The sequence below is a fragment of the Cucurbita maxima genome, unplaced genomic scaffold (assembly GCF_002738345.1).
Source record: "Cucurbita maxima cultivar Rimu unplaced genomic scaffold, Cmax_1.0 Cma_Scf00007, whole genome shotgun sequence".
NCBI lineage: Eukaryota > Viridiplantae > Streptophyta > Magnoliopsida > Cucurbitales > Cucurbitaceae > Cucurbita > Cucurbita maxima.
Genome location: NW_019272023.1, coordinates 2,598,578 through 2,611,849, shown reverse-complemented (window position 1 = coordinate 2,611,849; position 13,272 = coordinate 2,598,578). Strand labels below are relative to the sequence as shown.

The window sequence follows — 13,272 nt, the reverse complement described above, 5'->3', positions numbered from 1 at the left end:
GTTGTGTGTTTATGAAGTTTTCAGAAACTTTTATAATTCATAATTATTTTTTAAATATTTAATATTAAAAATTTATCTTTAAAATATAGTATTAAAGGTTTTCGTTTGATAATGAGTTTAATGAATTATTTTAAAGATATTATTAATACTTTTGAAAATTATATAATTTGAGACATAACGTTATTTTTATTAATTTAATCTTAAAATTAAATATTTAATGTTATTATTGCATGTTTTTTAAATACATTAAAATTTTAAATTGTATTTTTTTAGTAATAAATTTAATATATTGTAGCATAAATTGTAATTTTTCTAAAAATAATGTATCATATTTGGCTACTAATATATAAAAGCAACATTAAAATAATTGTAAAATAAAATCTAAAAGCCCATTAATTTAAATAGTAGCAAATCCCAATGAATTTAATTAACTAAAAAAAAAAAATCAATTATATACGATTAAAAAACTGTATTTTTTTTTCCTTTTGAATATATATGTGTTTAGTAAATATTATTTACTTTTTTTATTAAAAATAAAGCTTTAAATTATTTAATATTTAGTTTTTTTTTTTTTTTTTTTTTGTAAAACGATTAATCATTAAAATAATAATAATATTATTAAAAAAAAAAAAAAAAGAAGGGAAAAACGGTAGAAATAGAAAAGGAAAAAAAAAAGGATTCTGAATAAAAGAAGAAGAAGAAGAAGATCTGTGAAATCAAGAGAGGTTGAATCCATCTCTGAAACTGAAAGTGTTCTTCCGCAAATCTCAGCTTTAGGCTCCAAATTAGTCTTCACATCTGTAGCTGTTTATACTCGGACCTCTCTCTCTCTCTCTCTCTCTCAAATGGTAATGCCCATTCGGTGTTGACGGATTTCTCAAGTTTCCAAGAGAGAGCTCGTGTCCGAGGGGAAGAAAACAATGGGTGGCGGCTATGGGTTGGGTTCTGTTTTTGCTCTGCAATCATGGCAGATGATAATGTTTGCTTTGCTACTTATGGTTGGATCTTTCTATTTAGGCACTCTCTTCGGCAACAATGTTCCTATTTATGTTTCTCACCTTCCTTCAAATTCCACTTCATCATCATTACTTGGTACTTTCGTCTCTCTATGTTTCCCAATTTTAGTAATTTTTTTTCCTATGAAAATGATGCTTAGTTCTTTGTTTAGATCTTGATTGTTACCCTTGCACTGCTAGATTTCTGCGTTCTGGATTGGGTTTGTAGATAGGTTGTTTTATTATTATTTTTTCTCCTTTGTAGCACCAATTCCTTTGTAGTTTTCATAGTACAGGGATTAAGAAAAAAAAAAAAAAATTAAGCATGTCTGGGGTGTTGCCTTGTTTCTGGCAGTGATGCTTTACTTCTTTAAGGAAGGCCCACCATCGGTTGGTATAGGAAAATGTCACTTGGAAGGGAGATGCTTATTAAACAAATTATCTCCATGGGGATTAAGACTACTGTCACCACTATCTTTTTCTGCTTGTAGGAATGAAACTCAAAATTCATCCACTTCCACCTTTTGAATTAGTCTAGTGGGTGAATGAAATTGAGCTCTTGCTCAAGAATTTGTATGATAAATAGATATGCAAAATGCATAACATAAAAATAATAGAATTGGGGCTTTAAGTTTGTAGAAACTTTCAAGCAGTACTCCCACGGATTCTGATCCAGAGTATGCACCTATCCACCCATTAAATAAATAACTATCAGAAACAAAATAATCCCTTATTTAGGAAGTCCCCTTCTCCCAGAAAGAAGAACAGGAACAAAAAGAAAAAAGAGGAAAGAATCCAATTGCAACAAAAAAGAAATCTTTTGTATTGTTTCTTATCTCCATCTATTCCTATATTCATTTCTTTCCTCTCTCCCTGTTCATAGGAATAGATTTCTTTGGTGAGTAATAACTTAATTCTTCACTAAAATACTATCATTATAAATATCAATAACCCATCATTTTCACTTACGAAAAAACAAATTGGCTATTCCATTAGTTGTCTCTCTGAAACACGGGAAATATGGTTGCAGTTTCACATTAAAAGTGGTCTTCAAATGATCGTTCCCTCTGGTGGAATTTAGGTTCTTTTATTTCAAGTCAACGATGCTGCCTAAGAAATGTAAAACCTACTTATAAGACAATCTCTGACTTGTTCTTTGTATATCCTTCTTCTTTCACACTCTCCTTTTTAGATCAACATGTGCGTACCTTCTGGATTTGTGACATACTCTTGTGCTTTTAGGGAACTTCAAAGGTCTGATTTTATTGCTGCAATCAATTTCTTGACTCAAAGTTTATTACTTATACTGCAGGAAATTCCTCAATGTCAAACCAAGTGTCAATCACTTACAGGAAGGTACCACTTTCAATTCCAGAGAATGGTATGGATGTATGCCCATTAAAATACGCTGAGTATATTCCTTGCCATGACATTTCTTACCTAAAAGAATTGCTTCCGACATTGGATCTTTCAAGAAGAGAAGAACTTGAGAGGCATTGTCCTCCACTTGAAAACCGCTTGTTTTGTTTGGTGCCTCCACCAGAAGACTACAAGATCCCAGTAAAGTGGCCAACCAGCCGGGATTATGTGTGGCGAAGCAATGTGAATCATACACACCTCGCTGAAGTTAAAGGAGGACAAAATTGGGTCCATGAGAAGGACCAACTATGGTGGTTTCCTGGAGGTGGTACTCATTTCAAACATGGGGCGCCTGAGTACATCCAAAGGTTTCACTGTTGGCTTATTGAACTTTCCCTTTTCCTCTTTTATTTGTTTCTTATTGGGACGTGAGTCTACTCACACCCTTTATCAGTGGGTTCATATTAATCTGTCCAGCAGTTTTAATTTAATTTTCTGTTTGGGAACTGATGTTAAAAAATATTCCTTGTAATTTCTGATAAATCTGAACAACAAATAGGTTTCCTTGTCAGACTGTTCTATTTATCCTATTTTATGAAACGCAGATTAGGAAACATGACTACAAATGAGACAGGCACACTAAGCTCTGCTGGAGTATATCAGGTTTTAGATGTTGGCTGTGGCGTCGCTAGTTTCTCAGCTTATCTTCTTCCATTGGACATTCAGACAATGTCCTTTGCTCCTAAGGATGGGCATGAGAATCAGATTCAATTTGCACTAGAGAGAGGTATCGGTGCAATGATTTCTGCATTGGCAACAAAGCAAATGCCATATCCCTCAAGTTCCTTTGAGATGGTCCATTGCTCAAGGTGCCGTGTTGATTGGCATGAAAACGGTATTTCAGTACTTTTTATGCACAAAAACAGTTGTTATTCAATTTTTGTTAGAGTCACTTACTATGGTCCTCTTCTTGTAGTTGTTATGCACAAAAAAAACTTTAATGTCTCATCTTTTAAATATCAGCAAAATGACTACTAATTTTAAGAAACCTCAAGAGCAGTATTAAGATAATGAAAACCACGATGCCATTATCCATGTCTACATTTATGGTTGCCAACTTTATGAATGTTGCTACTTATTTCCCTTGCTAGCCCTGTGTAAGTTCAGATTCTGTTCCGGGTAATAAACGTGACACACTGAATTCTTTTATGAAGGCTCTTATATGCCTTCATCTTGAATCTTGTCAGGTTGAATGCTTTGATGTATACCTGGAATTCATTAAAGTTACACTTTGTCCTTCTTCTCTGCAGATGGTATTTTACTCAAAGAAATTGATCGGCTTCTGCGGCCAAATGGATATTTTGTCTATTCAGCTCCCCCTGCCTATAGAAAAGATAAAGATTTCCCAATGATATGGGAGAAGTTGGTAAATCTGACAACAGCAATGTGTTGGAAGCTCATTGCCAGAAAGGTTCAGACTGCTATCTGGATCAAACAGGAAAATCCATCATGCCTTATCATCAACGCGGATCGTAAAATTGTGCAAATATGTGATGCTGAGGATGATTCTAAACCATCATGGAAAATACCTTTAAGAAACTGTATTCATGTAACTGATCAGTCATATTCTCAGAAGTTACCTCCGAGACCAGAGCGCCTTTCAGTATATTCGAGGACTCTCAGAAAAATAGGTAACTCTTTTCTTTCTAAAGAAATCCTCCTAGTTGTTTTTGTCTCTTCTGTTCACCAAGCTCTCATTCAAAAGCAGGAATCAATCAACTTAGAAAAACATTCAATAACATTCCTGGGTTATCTGTGTATTTTCTGAATACCCTTTCTTTTGAACAATAACTTCGGTTACTTTGTGGAGTTATTGTCACTTTAAAAAACTGTTTGGAATGGCAACTTATTTAAGTAAATAGGAACTTTGTTTATTAACCGTAACAGGTAACATCATTGGGCTAGCAAATGGTGCGAGGTGAACCTTTGTTAGTTCACGTTCCCAAGAAGTGTCTTAATTATTCTAATTTGGGACTATTTGCTCTTACCTAGAAATTTAATTGCCGTGGTATATGATGCAATCCTTGTCTTCACTTACAGGTGTCAGTCAAGAGGAATTTGATTTGGATACCTTGTTTTGGAAAGCTCAAGTTAACCAGTACTGGAAATTGATGAATGTCAGCAACACACATATTCGAAATGTCATGGACATGAATGCTCTCTATGGTGGATTTGCAGTGGCTTTGAACAATTTTCCAGTCTGGGTTATGAATGTAGTTGCTACAAACATGCAAAATACGCTATCTGCTATATACGACCGAGGTCTGATTGGCGCCTTTCATGATTGGTAAGTTATTTCTTCTCCAACATCTTCCAAATATTAGCAGGATCATACTTTTGGCATACAACTTTTTTGACTACTTCGGAAAAAAATTGAAGAAGTTTTTGGGGCTGTCTTGGGAGAGGTATGAGCCATGATCAGCTTTCATGCTTTCTTCTGGTGCTGCTGTCTAAGGATCTTTGTAACTATTATCAGTTTCTCTTTTGTATAGATTTAAAAAGACAAAAATTATTTTATGTACTGCCCATTTGTTTCTTTCCTTTGTCTTAGTGAAAGCTCAGTCTTCAAGTGTCTCATGTAGGTGTGAACCATTTTCAACTTATCCGCGGACATACGATTTGTTGCATGCATACCATCTTTTTTCTCAGTATAAAAGTGGTGAAGAGGGTTGCTTGCTGGAGGATATAATGCTGGAAATGGACCGCATTGTACGACCTCAGGTAATTAATTTGGTTCCTGTAATTTTGCAAGCTTGTACCCACATGAAGAAACAAAACCTGTCTTTGCTTCTCATAAGATTTCATGGGCATGGCATTGCTGTTGTCAGTTTTTTGTAATGAAGATCTCTTGCTATTGGCATTAATCTGCTACTGTTACTGATTTAGGCTTCAAATTTCCTTTGAATAATGTCCATGGACAGGGATACATCATCATTAGAGACGAGCCTTCAATAATGTCAAGAATACAAGAAATCGCTCCCAAATATCTATGGGACGTCGAAATGCATATGCTGCAAACTAAAGAAAAGAACCCAGAATCTGTGCTGATCTGTAGAAAGAAGTTTTGGGCAATTATCTAAGTTCTTGGCTGTTGTACAAATGTTCTCTCTTCAACAGGTTCTCTCTCAAACTTGTGCTCAGATGAAACCACAGTTTAAAGGAACTCCCACCATTTATAACTTATATGCATACAGAAAACCACTTATCCTAACAACTTCCCCTCCTCCCATCCATGTTCTGTAATCAAAATAAAACAACCATGAAAGAATGTTTGAGAACCAAGTAGAATATAAAGATTCTATCTTCTTGCTTTGTAGTGTATAGTTTTTGCCATATTAGAAACATGATTGGCATTGATTGACAGGATTTGAGTGTCAATATGCAATCTCACACTAAGAAGACTGGGTCCAAGAGAAGGCTGAATGAATGGGAGTTTTGGCTGATTCCTGAGTTTCTCTCCCAAGTAAACAAGATTGCACCTCTCAAATGGATTGTCAAAAGAAAGTCCCAGTGACATAACTGCCCTTTCCATGTTACCATATTTTAGAATTATGTCAAAAACATTGAGATTAATCTACCCATCTTCTAAGAACTGCTTTATTGTTATTTATTTATTTATTTATTAACGTACGTACGTACGAGTGTTTTTGGAATGACTTTCTAATTTCTTAAAAAAGTATTGAAGTGTTTGAAAACATTTGGAAAGTCATTCCAAATAAACTCTAAATTCTAGTGTTCCTATTCCCGAACACTAAACAACCAAATGGGTTTATTAGGGATTGTCAATCGAAAACGGTAATCTCCGGTTTCTTATTTTGTAAATCTCACAATTTATTAATTATTTTATAATGTCGTCTCATATCTATTGATGATCTAATACGGTAGGATCTAGAGACTAGTGATTATACCAGGCCTCTAAACTATGTCGATTTAAGTTCGAGTAAGGGACTAAGATGTGCACGACAAACACTAAAGGCTCATGGTACGTTACTCAACTTAAGATCTTTAAAGAATGCATGAATATGATTTGATTTGAATTGGTTTTGGTACTAATCAAACCAATTAATTAAAAGTTCTACCAAACATTAGCATATGCTTGTCTATCAGCCGCTAATTTGTGTTGGTTCCCAAACACTGAAAAAGCCAATGTCCCAACTTCCATTTTAGACCAAATTTTTGTGCTTTGTGAAAGCAAAGACAGAATAATTAATCTCCCAAATCCATATGCCTAATTAAACCTAAAATTATGCAAACAGAGGGGTTCTTAAGCCCTCTTTTCCCTGTAAAAGAACTGTATTTGATTAGATTTTGAGCATTATATATTCGATGAACGATGAACGATAAACGATATACATTATCGTTGATGGACATAAAAAAATAATACATTAATGATATAATTTTTTGTTACTAATATTATTTAAAATTTATTGATATGGTATATCAATCCTAAGTTCTATAAATATTCAAACAACTACTAAAATAAGATGTAGAGTCAAATAATATGGTATATTCAAAGTATACATTTGTCATCGATAGATATCAAACATATCATTTCCGCTTTTGATTATAAACCCATCCTTTATATTTGAAATAACGATATACACATTCCATTATTTTCAACCAAATGTCAATTTGAAATCCACACTCTCAAATATTTTGTTAAAAAAAAAAAAAAAAAATACACATCAAATATCTATCAACTTATAATTTAGTAGGTATTCAAACTCGATAATATATTTCTTAACCAATTAAATTAAGCTCATCAATTTTTTTTTAAAAAAACTTTAAACATAGAAATCAAATAATGGACATAAAATTATAATTATAATTATTTTTTTTTTCAACCATATAAATATATTAGTCTAAGCGCATACCCATTTGTACTTGTCCATCAAAAAAATCAAATTAATCTCCCAAAAAGATATCAATCAATTGATGTTGTTGAGTTGATATCTGATATCATATATATACATATCTATCATTATTTTAGCTCATAATTGTCTAGACAAACTAAAATCAACTACAAATTGCATATTTCAGAGCCCAAATGATTAAAAAAAAAAAAAAAAATAGAGTTTTCTTATAATTAGACTAAAAAAAATTATGATTTTGATAAGGTAAAGAGATATATTTGATTAATAGGAAGAATTGTGAAAAAGAACCAAAAGGGTTTGAAAAGATTGACCTGAAAGACTGTCTCCCAATCACAAAAGAACAAATTTTGAAGCAAATCTGAGTATGCTTATTTGTCTGCTTCATACCTTCATGGCTTAACTCAAAAGCCCTACAAAAGTGAACTAATTAAACAAAAAAGAATCAAACTTAGTTTTTACTCCAACGTCGTTCGATCAATCCGAAACATGTTTGAGCCTATTTAACGAGTTATTACTCGTTGATTCTTGTTGAAAAGACTTAGAGCTCGTCGTGAATTCGTGTATGAGCTTGCAAATTTGTTCTTGTGAATTCTAATATAGATGAGATGATATATGTGAATTTTATATGAAAAGATTTTGATTTTGCTTACATTAAAAGTCATGGGAATGGTGATACATTGTTGGGACACAGCCTCCTTGTGATCCATGCCTGTTATCATCTTCTCGAACCGATACCGATGCTCCGAGATTCAGATAAACCAATCTAGAATCAAGATTCAGATTGCCGATGTTGTTGCTGTTGCTGCTACTACTGTGATTGTCGCTCATCGGCGGGTATATTGGAGACGATGAAACATCATTGATATTAACATTGACATTGGCATTGACATTGACATTTCCTTCTTCTCGAGATAGAACCAATGCAGCGGACTGAACGAGCTCGAGGCAGAGCCTAAGCTTGTTCGGTTCAATGTGGTTTAGTCCAGGGACAGCACCTTTGAAAAGGAAGTCTGAAGTTAGGGTTCTCAGGATATCCAACGGTGTGACACCATCGACCGTTTGGACATTCGGGTCGGCATGATGATCGAGTAAGACAGCAACCATGTCGGGCGACACCATTTCCGCCGCTATATGGAGTGAGGTTTTGCCTGTCGGACTGGCGGGGTAGTTAACGTCGGCAGCGCCAAGCTCAAGCAAAGCCTTGACAACTTCCCGGCTGCAATTCTCAACAGCATAAGGTAAGGCCAAAGCTTCATCAAGATTCAACCCCTCACCCATGACCATGAGCTTTACAAGCTCAACGTCGGAGGAGTCTAAGGCCCTTCTCATACGACGAATCTTTTGGTCTTCAACGTCGGCGGCAACCGATAAATCATGGTGGTGATGGTGGTGGTGGTGGTGGGGGATTAGAGAACGGCGGGCCATGGAGGATTTCAGCCGTAATTCTTCTATTTTAGCCACCACATCAATCGGTAAATGTTTGGCAAGCACCTCCGGCGGGAGGCCGGATTGAGCCACAAGGTTAGAACAAGTGGACCAAAGTTGATGCATTTCTTGCTTTCTTGAAGCTAATAAAACCTTCATTACATCTTCAATGGAGGCCTTACCCACCATGCTTCCCAATTGCTTCTGCCAAAAACCCAAAAACAAAATCAAATAATTTCCCAATCTAATGAAGAAAAAACCCAAAATTTATGAAGTGTTTAACCAAATTACTAAAAAAAACCCAAAAAAGTTCACTAATTCATCAATTTTAATCGAAAAAACTCAAAACCCAAAAAGGAAATCAAATAATTTGTCGATTTAATGAAGAAAAACCCCAAATTTAGAACTTGTTCAACCAAATTATTAAACAAAACCCAAAAAAAATCCATTAATTCATCAATTTTAATCGAAAAAACTCGAAACCCAAAAAGGAAATCAAGTAATTTGTCGATTTAATGAAGAAAAAACCCAAATTTAGAATGTGTTCAACCAAATTACTACAAAAAACCCAAAAAAGTGGACTAATTCGTCAATTTTAATCGAAAAAACTCAAAACCCACATGAGATAATAGGATTTGAGCTCGAAAGTCAAAAACTTTATCATAAAATCCAAAGAAAAAAAAAAAGAACCTGAGTGAGCAAAGCTAGCTGTTCAACGCCGAAGGCTCTAGCGGCGGAGAGAGTGTCAAGAGCAAGGTCAACGGCGGAGGAGCAATGCGTGTGCCAGCACCCTCTATCGCCGCAATTAGGCCTCGGCTCTTGCTTCTGCGGCACGATCGAAACCTGTCCACTGTACAAAAACTGCAACACCAACAAAAACACCTCGTACCCCACCGAGTTCACGGGAATTACTTGGGAAGTAGCCGCCCTGGACGGAGGAGACGGCAGCGGCGGCGACCCAACGGGGCTCAGGAGATCAAGTCCTGGCGGCTCCGGGCCACAAAAGAACTTCCTGAAAAACAAACTCCTAGCGGCTAAGATGCAGCGGTGGGCGTGGACGAGACGGCCCTCCACGCTGAAGGTGACATCGCTGAAGGCCTGGCCGTTGATGAGAAGATTAAGGTAATCTAGCGAAAGGGATCTTAGGGAGTCTTCCAGGCTCATGGCGGCGCTCCTGGATTATGATCAATTTAAAACCCCCCTGGCGGCGCTCATGGAGGAGGTGCGGTGGCGCTTTGTTGCTATCAGATATTTTTTCTTTAACAACGGTGGAGAATTGGGAAATGGATGCCTCTTTTGGGCGGCTGAGGTATTATAAAGGGTTTTTTTATTTTTTTATTTTTTATTTTTTAAACCATTAATTATTTATAGATATATATGTGTGTATGTATATATATATATATATATATGTATGTATGTGTATGTATATATGTATGTATGTATGTATACATATGTGTACGTGTGTGCATATATGTGTGTTATATATATGTATATATGTGTATTTGTATATATGTATGTGTACGTGTATGTATATGTATGCATGTAGATATATGTGTATGTGTATATATGTATGTATGCATGTATGTATATATGTATTTATGTATGTATATATGTGTATTTGTATATATGTATGTGTACGTGTGTGTATGTATGCATGCATGTATGTAGATATAAGCATATGTGTACATATGTGTGTATGTACATATATGTATGTATGTAGACTTCCCGTGCGAGAGATGAGACCGAGACATAGAAACCTTTTTGGTCCATCAACTTAATATTCTAACAATAAACTTATATATATAAACGGGGTAGAGATTTGGCAAGCACGTAGATAGAGATGGAAATATAATCTCCGTCTTCATCCTAGTTTAGTTAAAAGGGAGAAATTTTCCACTTCAATCAGAGATCGGTCCTACAAATTAAATGGACATCGTATTTTATGAAATAAAACTTTAGGAATTTGAATTATCAATGATATAAAGGTATGGTGTTAGAAAATATTATAGAAATAATTAGTTAGTTGAAAACTATATGTTAATTTTATAATAAAGTTTTGTATGAAGACAAATTATAAGTAATGTAGAGAGAGAAAGAGAGGAAATAAAATCCATTGGATTGACAGCACAGACCACTGTCTGTCTTATGATGTCTAAGACCGTGGACTTCACATTTGACTTGTCTTTTCACATTTTATTCCCTTTCTCTCTCTTCACCTCTTTTAGTGCCTTTTATTTCTACACAACTTTTCTCTAAACCCCCTCAATTTTCTCATATTTACTCCCATTCCCCACAATATTATTCATCTTTTTATTTAGTCCCTCGACGTAGTTTAGTGGATAAAATATTTCGATGTAGTTAGAGCCTTGACACCGATCGAAACTTCATGTCATCAGGTCGTCAATCATTTTTTAGCTGTGAGGAGTTTATCATGACTAGCTCACTTATGTATCGTAGTTTGTTTAGTCATGGAGTCGCTCTCCTCGTATTAATGATATTGTCAAATTACAGTGTTATATCGTAGTTGGAATTGATAGGGACTACACACTTAGACGAAGTATGTACTACATGTTGACAAGAGTCCATAACATTTAAAAGAAACCAAAGTCGTGCGAGTGGAGCATTTTTATGTTCGATTATGTAACTCAGTTTCTTTTCGAATGGTATATAAAATTACGTGACATGTGAAAATAGCGTTTTAGAGTAACGAACAAAAAAAAAAGAACGGTATATTTGAGGAGATAGAGCCAATGGAGATGTGAAAGGGTTGAATGGTTGTAGCTATCAATCAAACTCACCATGGCATATTTATATTTATATATGTATAAGCAATTATTTATTTTCTCTTTGAAAATTACATAAATAGAGAGAAAAAGAAAAAAAAAAACCAAACACAAAGACAAGACAGATTTTGATATTTATTAGGTTACCTTCTTCCAACTATATCTTGTCTGTCCATTGCTTACAATCATCAAATTTTCTTAGACTTTTTGACTTTGATTCGTTCTCTTACCTCTCCCCATTATCACTCTCTCTCTCTCTCCCCATTATCATTTTTCTCGGTCAGATCGCACGTTGATTTGAGAGAGAAACGAGTGTCAACGAGTTTTGAAATCGTTCGTCCTACACTCCCACTTCCGAGTATATGCTTCAACAGGAATTAAACAAGAGTAGATTGATGCAATAGAAACCTCTGGTAAAATGCCCACTCATAACCCAGCAGATAAAGTACATTACATAGTTCGTTTTAGGGATTGGCAACTTACCCATTCAGTGACTTTGCATTAGATGTTCCAAAAATAGGGTACTATCAGGTCGGGTGAATTCAATAATAAATGTCTGTTGGCATTCCAACCTTCCTTCTCCTTTCACGACCTACCCCAAAAAACATAAGTTCTATTACAAGTCATATGGATATTATTATGAATCCATTCCCTATTTTTTAGTTTTTGATTTGGGATTCATTAGTTAATCCTAAGAAAATATCAAAGGATCCACTTTTGTTACGGTGGAGTTAATTTACGTACGCATAAAAATTTCGGACAAAGACAGTTTTCTGTTTGTTCCGTATACATAACGCTGGTCTTCAAAATGAGTGGATTGTGAGATCTCACATCGATTTGAGAGAGTAACAACTGCCAACTAAGATATTAGACTCTAAAAGGGTGTGAATGGTGAGATTCCACATCGATTGAAGAGAGAAACGAGTTTTAAAAACATTAAAAACCGCTCAAGATAGGCGTTTTAAAAACATAGGTCATCGAAAGGATCTCGTCCCAATGTGGCTGATCATCCTCTCGAACCACGTTACATAATGATTTATGATTGATTCATCTGTCTCTATCTCTCCCTTGTGAATGTGTGATGCCAAAATTAGGGTGGGTTGGTAATTAATAAGATGTAATGTTAATGGAAATGGAAAAGACAATTCTATAAATGGGAAATGAATGAGAATCCAATCAAAGAAAATACATTAATTATTTTTTTATTTTTATAAGAAAGAAATTTTGTGGAGGAAAATATAGTCAACCTAATCAAAATTTCCATTCCTAATGGTGCAATAAAATTGTTGGAGTCAATTCAAATCCTTTCCTTTCATTGCGTCAACCTCAAAATACATCAATTTCCATAAACATTTGTGCTAAAATTTATAGTTTAGATTTAAATTCACGTGTTACAACCCATATTAGTTTATTGTTAATTTTAAAAGTTTATTATAATTTAAATAAAATCTATAATTGCCTTTTATTATCTATCCCACCAATTTCTTGAAAATTAAATTTTAAATCTAGAACGTAGTTTTGAAATTATATTGGTAAATCTTAGTTCAATATTTGAAAATAAATAGATTTTTTTTCATAATTTTATTAAGAACATAAAATTTAATAAATACCTCAAACAACCCGAACCAAATCAACTCAATATTTTACAGTTGGGTTTAGTTGAATTTATTATTAAATAAAGTTTACTTTTGTCGAAAAAATTTACCACTAGGACAAATAGGCAAAAAAAAAAAAAAAAAAAAAAAAAAAAAAAAAAAAAAAAAAAAAAAAAAAAAA

General features: G+C 34.3%; 2 protein-coding genes across 3 annotated transcripts; one reads left to right on the top strand and one right to left on the bottom strand.

Annotated features, from left to right (window-relative positions):
- The first annotated feature begins 677 nt into the window (after nucleotides 1–677).
- LOC111482259 (probable methyltransferase PMT7) lies at nucleotides 678–6,070 on the top strand. The gene is made up of 8 exons (XM_023127963.1): nucleotides 678–1,092; nucleotides 2,308–2,722; nucleotides 2,960–3,249; nucleotides 3,665–4,045; nucleotides 4,455–4,701; nucleotides 4,997–5,135; nucleotides 5,336–5,531; nucleotides 5,779–6,070. The coding sequence occupies exons 1-7, from the start codon at nucleotides 921–923 to the stop codon at nucleotides 5,492–5,494; spliced, it is 1,803 nt and encodes a 600-aa protein (XP_022983731.1). The 5' UTR covers nucleotides 678–920; the 3' UTR covers nucleotides 5,495–5,531; nucleotides 5,779–6,070.
- Nucleotides 6,071–7,887: 1,817 nt separating this feature from the next.
- On the bottom strand, nucleotides 7,888–10,011 carry LOC111482285 (regulatory protein NPR5-like). 2 transcript variants are annotated; one of them, XM_023127994.1, is made up of 2 exons: nucleotides 9,404–10,011; nucleotides 7,888–8,917 (listed from the first exon to the last, which is right to left on the bottom strand). In XM_023127994.1, the coding sequence occupies exons 1-2, from the start codon at nucleotides 9,875–9,877 to the stop codon at nucleotides 7,940–7,942; spliced, it is 1,452 nt and encodes a 483-aa protein (XP_022983762.1). In that variant the 5' UTR covers nucleotides 9,878–10,011; the 3' UTR covers nucleotides 7,888–7,939. The 2 variants fall into 2 exon arrangements, with proteins under 2 accessions (XP_022983762.1, XP_022983763.1); XM_023127995.1 differs by having other exon boundaries at nucleotides 7,888–8,914.
- Nucleotides 10,012–13,272: the final 3,261 nt, after the last annotated feature.

Excerpts from the sequence above, each read along its gene's own strand:
- LOC111482285 (XM_023127994.1), bottom strand. The coding sequence starts at position 9,877 with ATGAGCCTGGAAGACTCCCTAAGATCCCTTTCGCTAGATTACCTTAAT. Across the intron at positions 8,918-9,403 it reads AGCTAGCTTTGCTCACTCAG|AAGCAATTGGGAAGCATGGT; the intron begins GTTCTTTTTTTT and ends GGTTTTTGGCAG.
- LOC111482259 (XM_023127963.1), top strand. The coding sequence starts at position 921 with ATGGGTGGCGGCTATGGGTTGGGTTCTGTTTTTGCTCTGCAATCATGG. Across the intron at positions 3,250-3,664 it reads TGTTGATTGGCATGAAAACG|ATGGTATTTTACTCAAAGAA; the intron begins GTATTTCAGTAC and ends TCTTCTCTGCAG. Across the intron at positions 4,702-4,996 it reads ATTGGCGCCTTTCATGATTG|GTGTGAACCATTTTCAACTT; the intron begins GTAAGTTATTTC and ends TGTCTCATGTAG.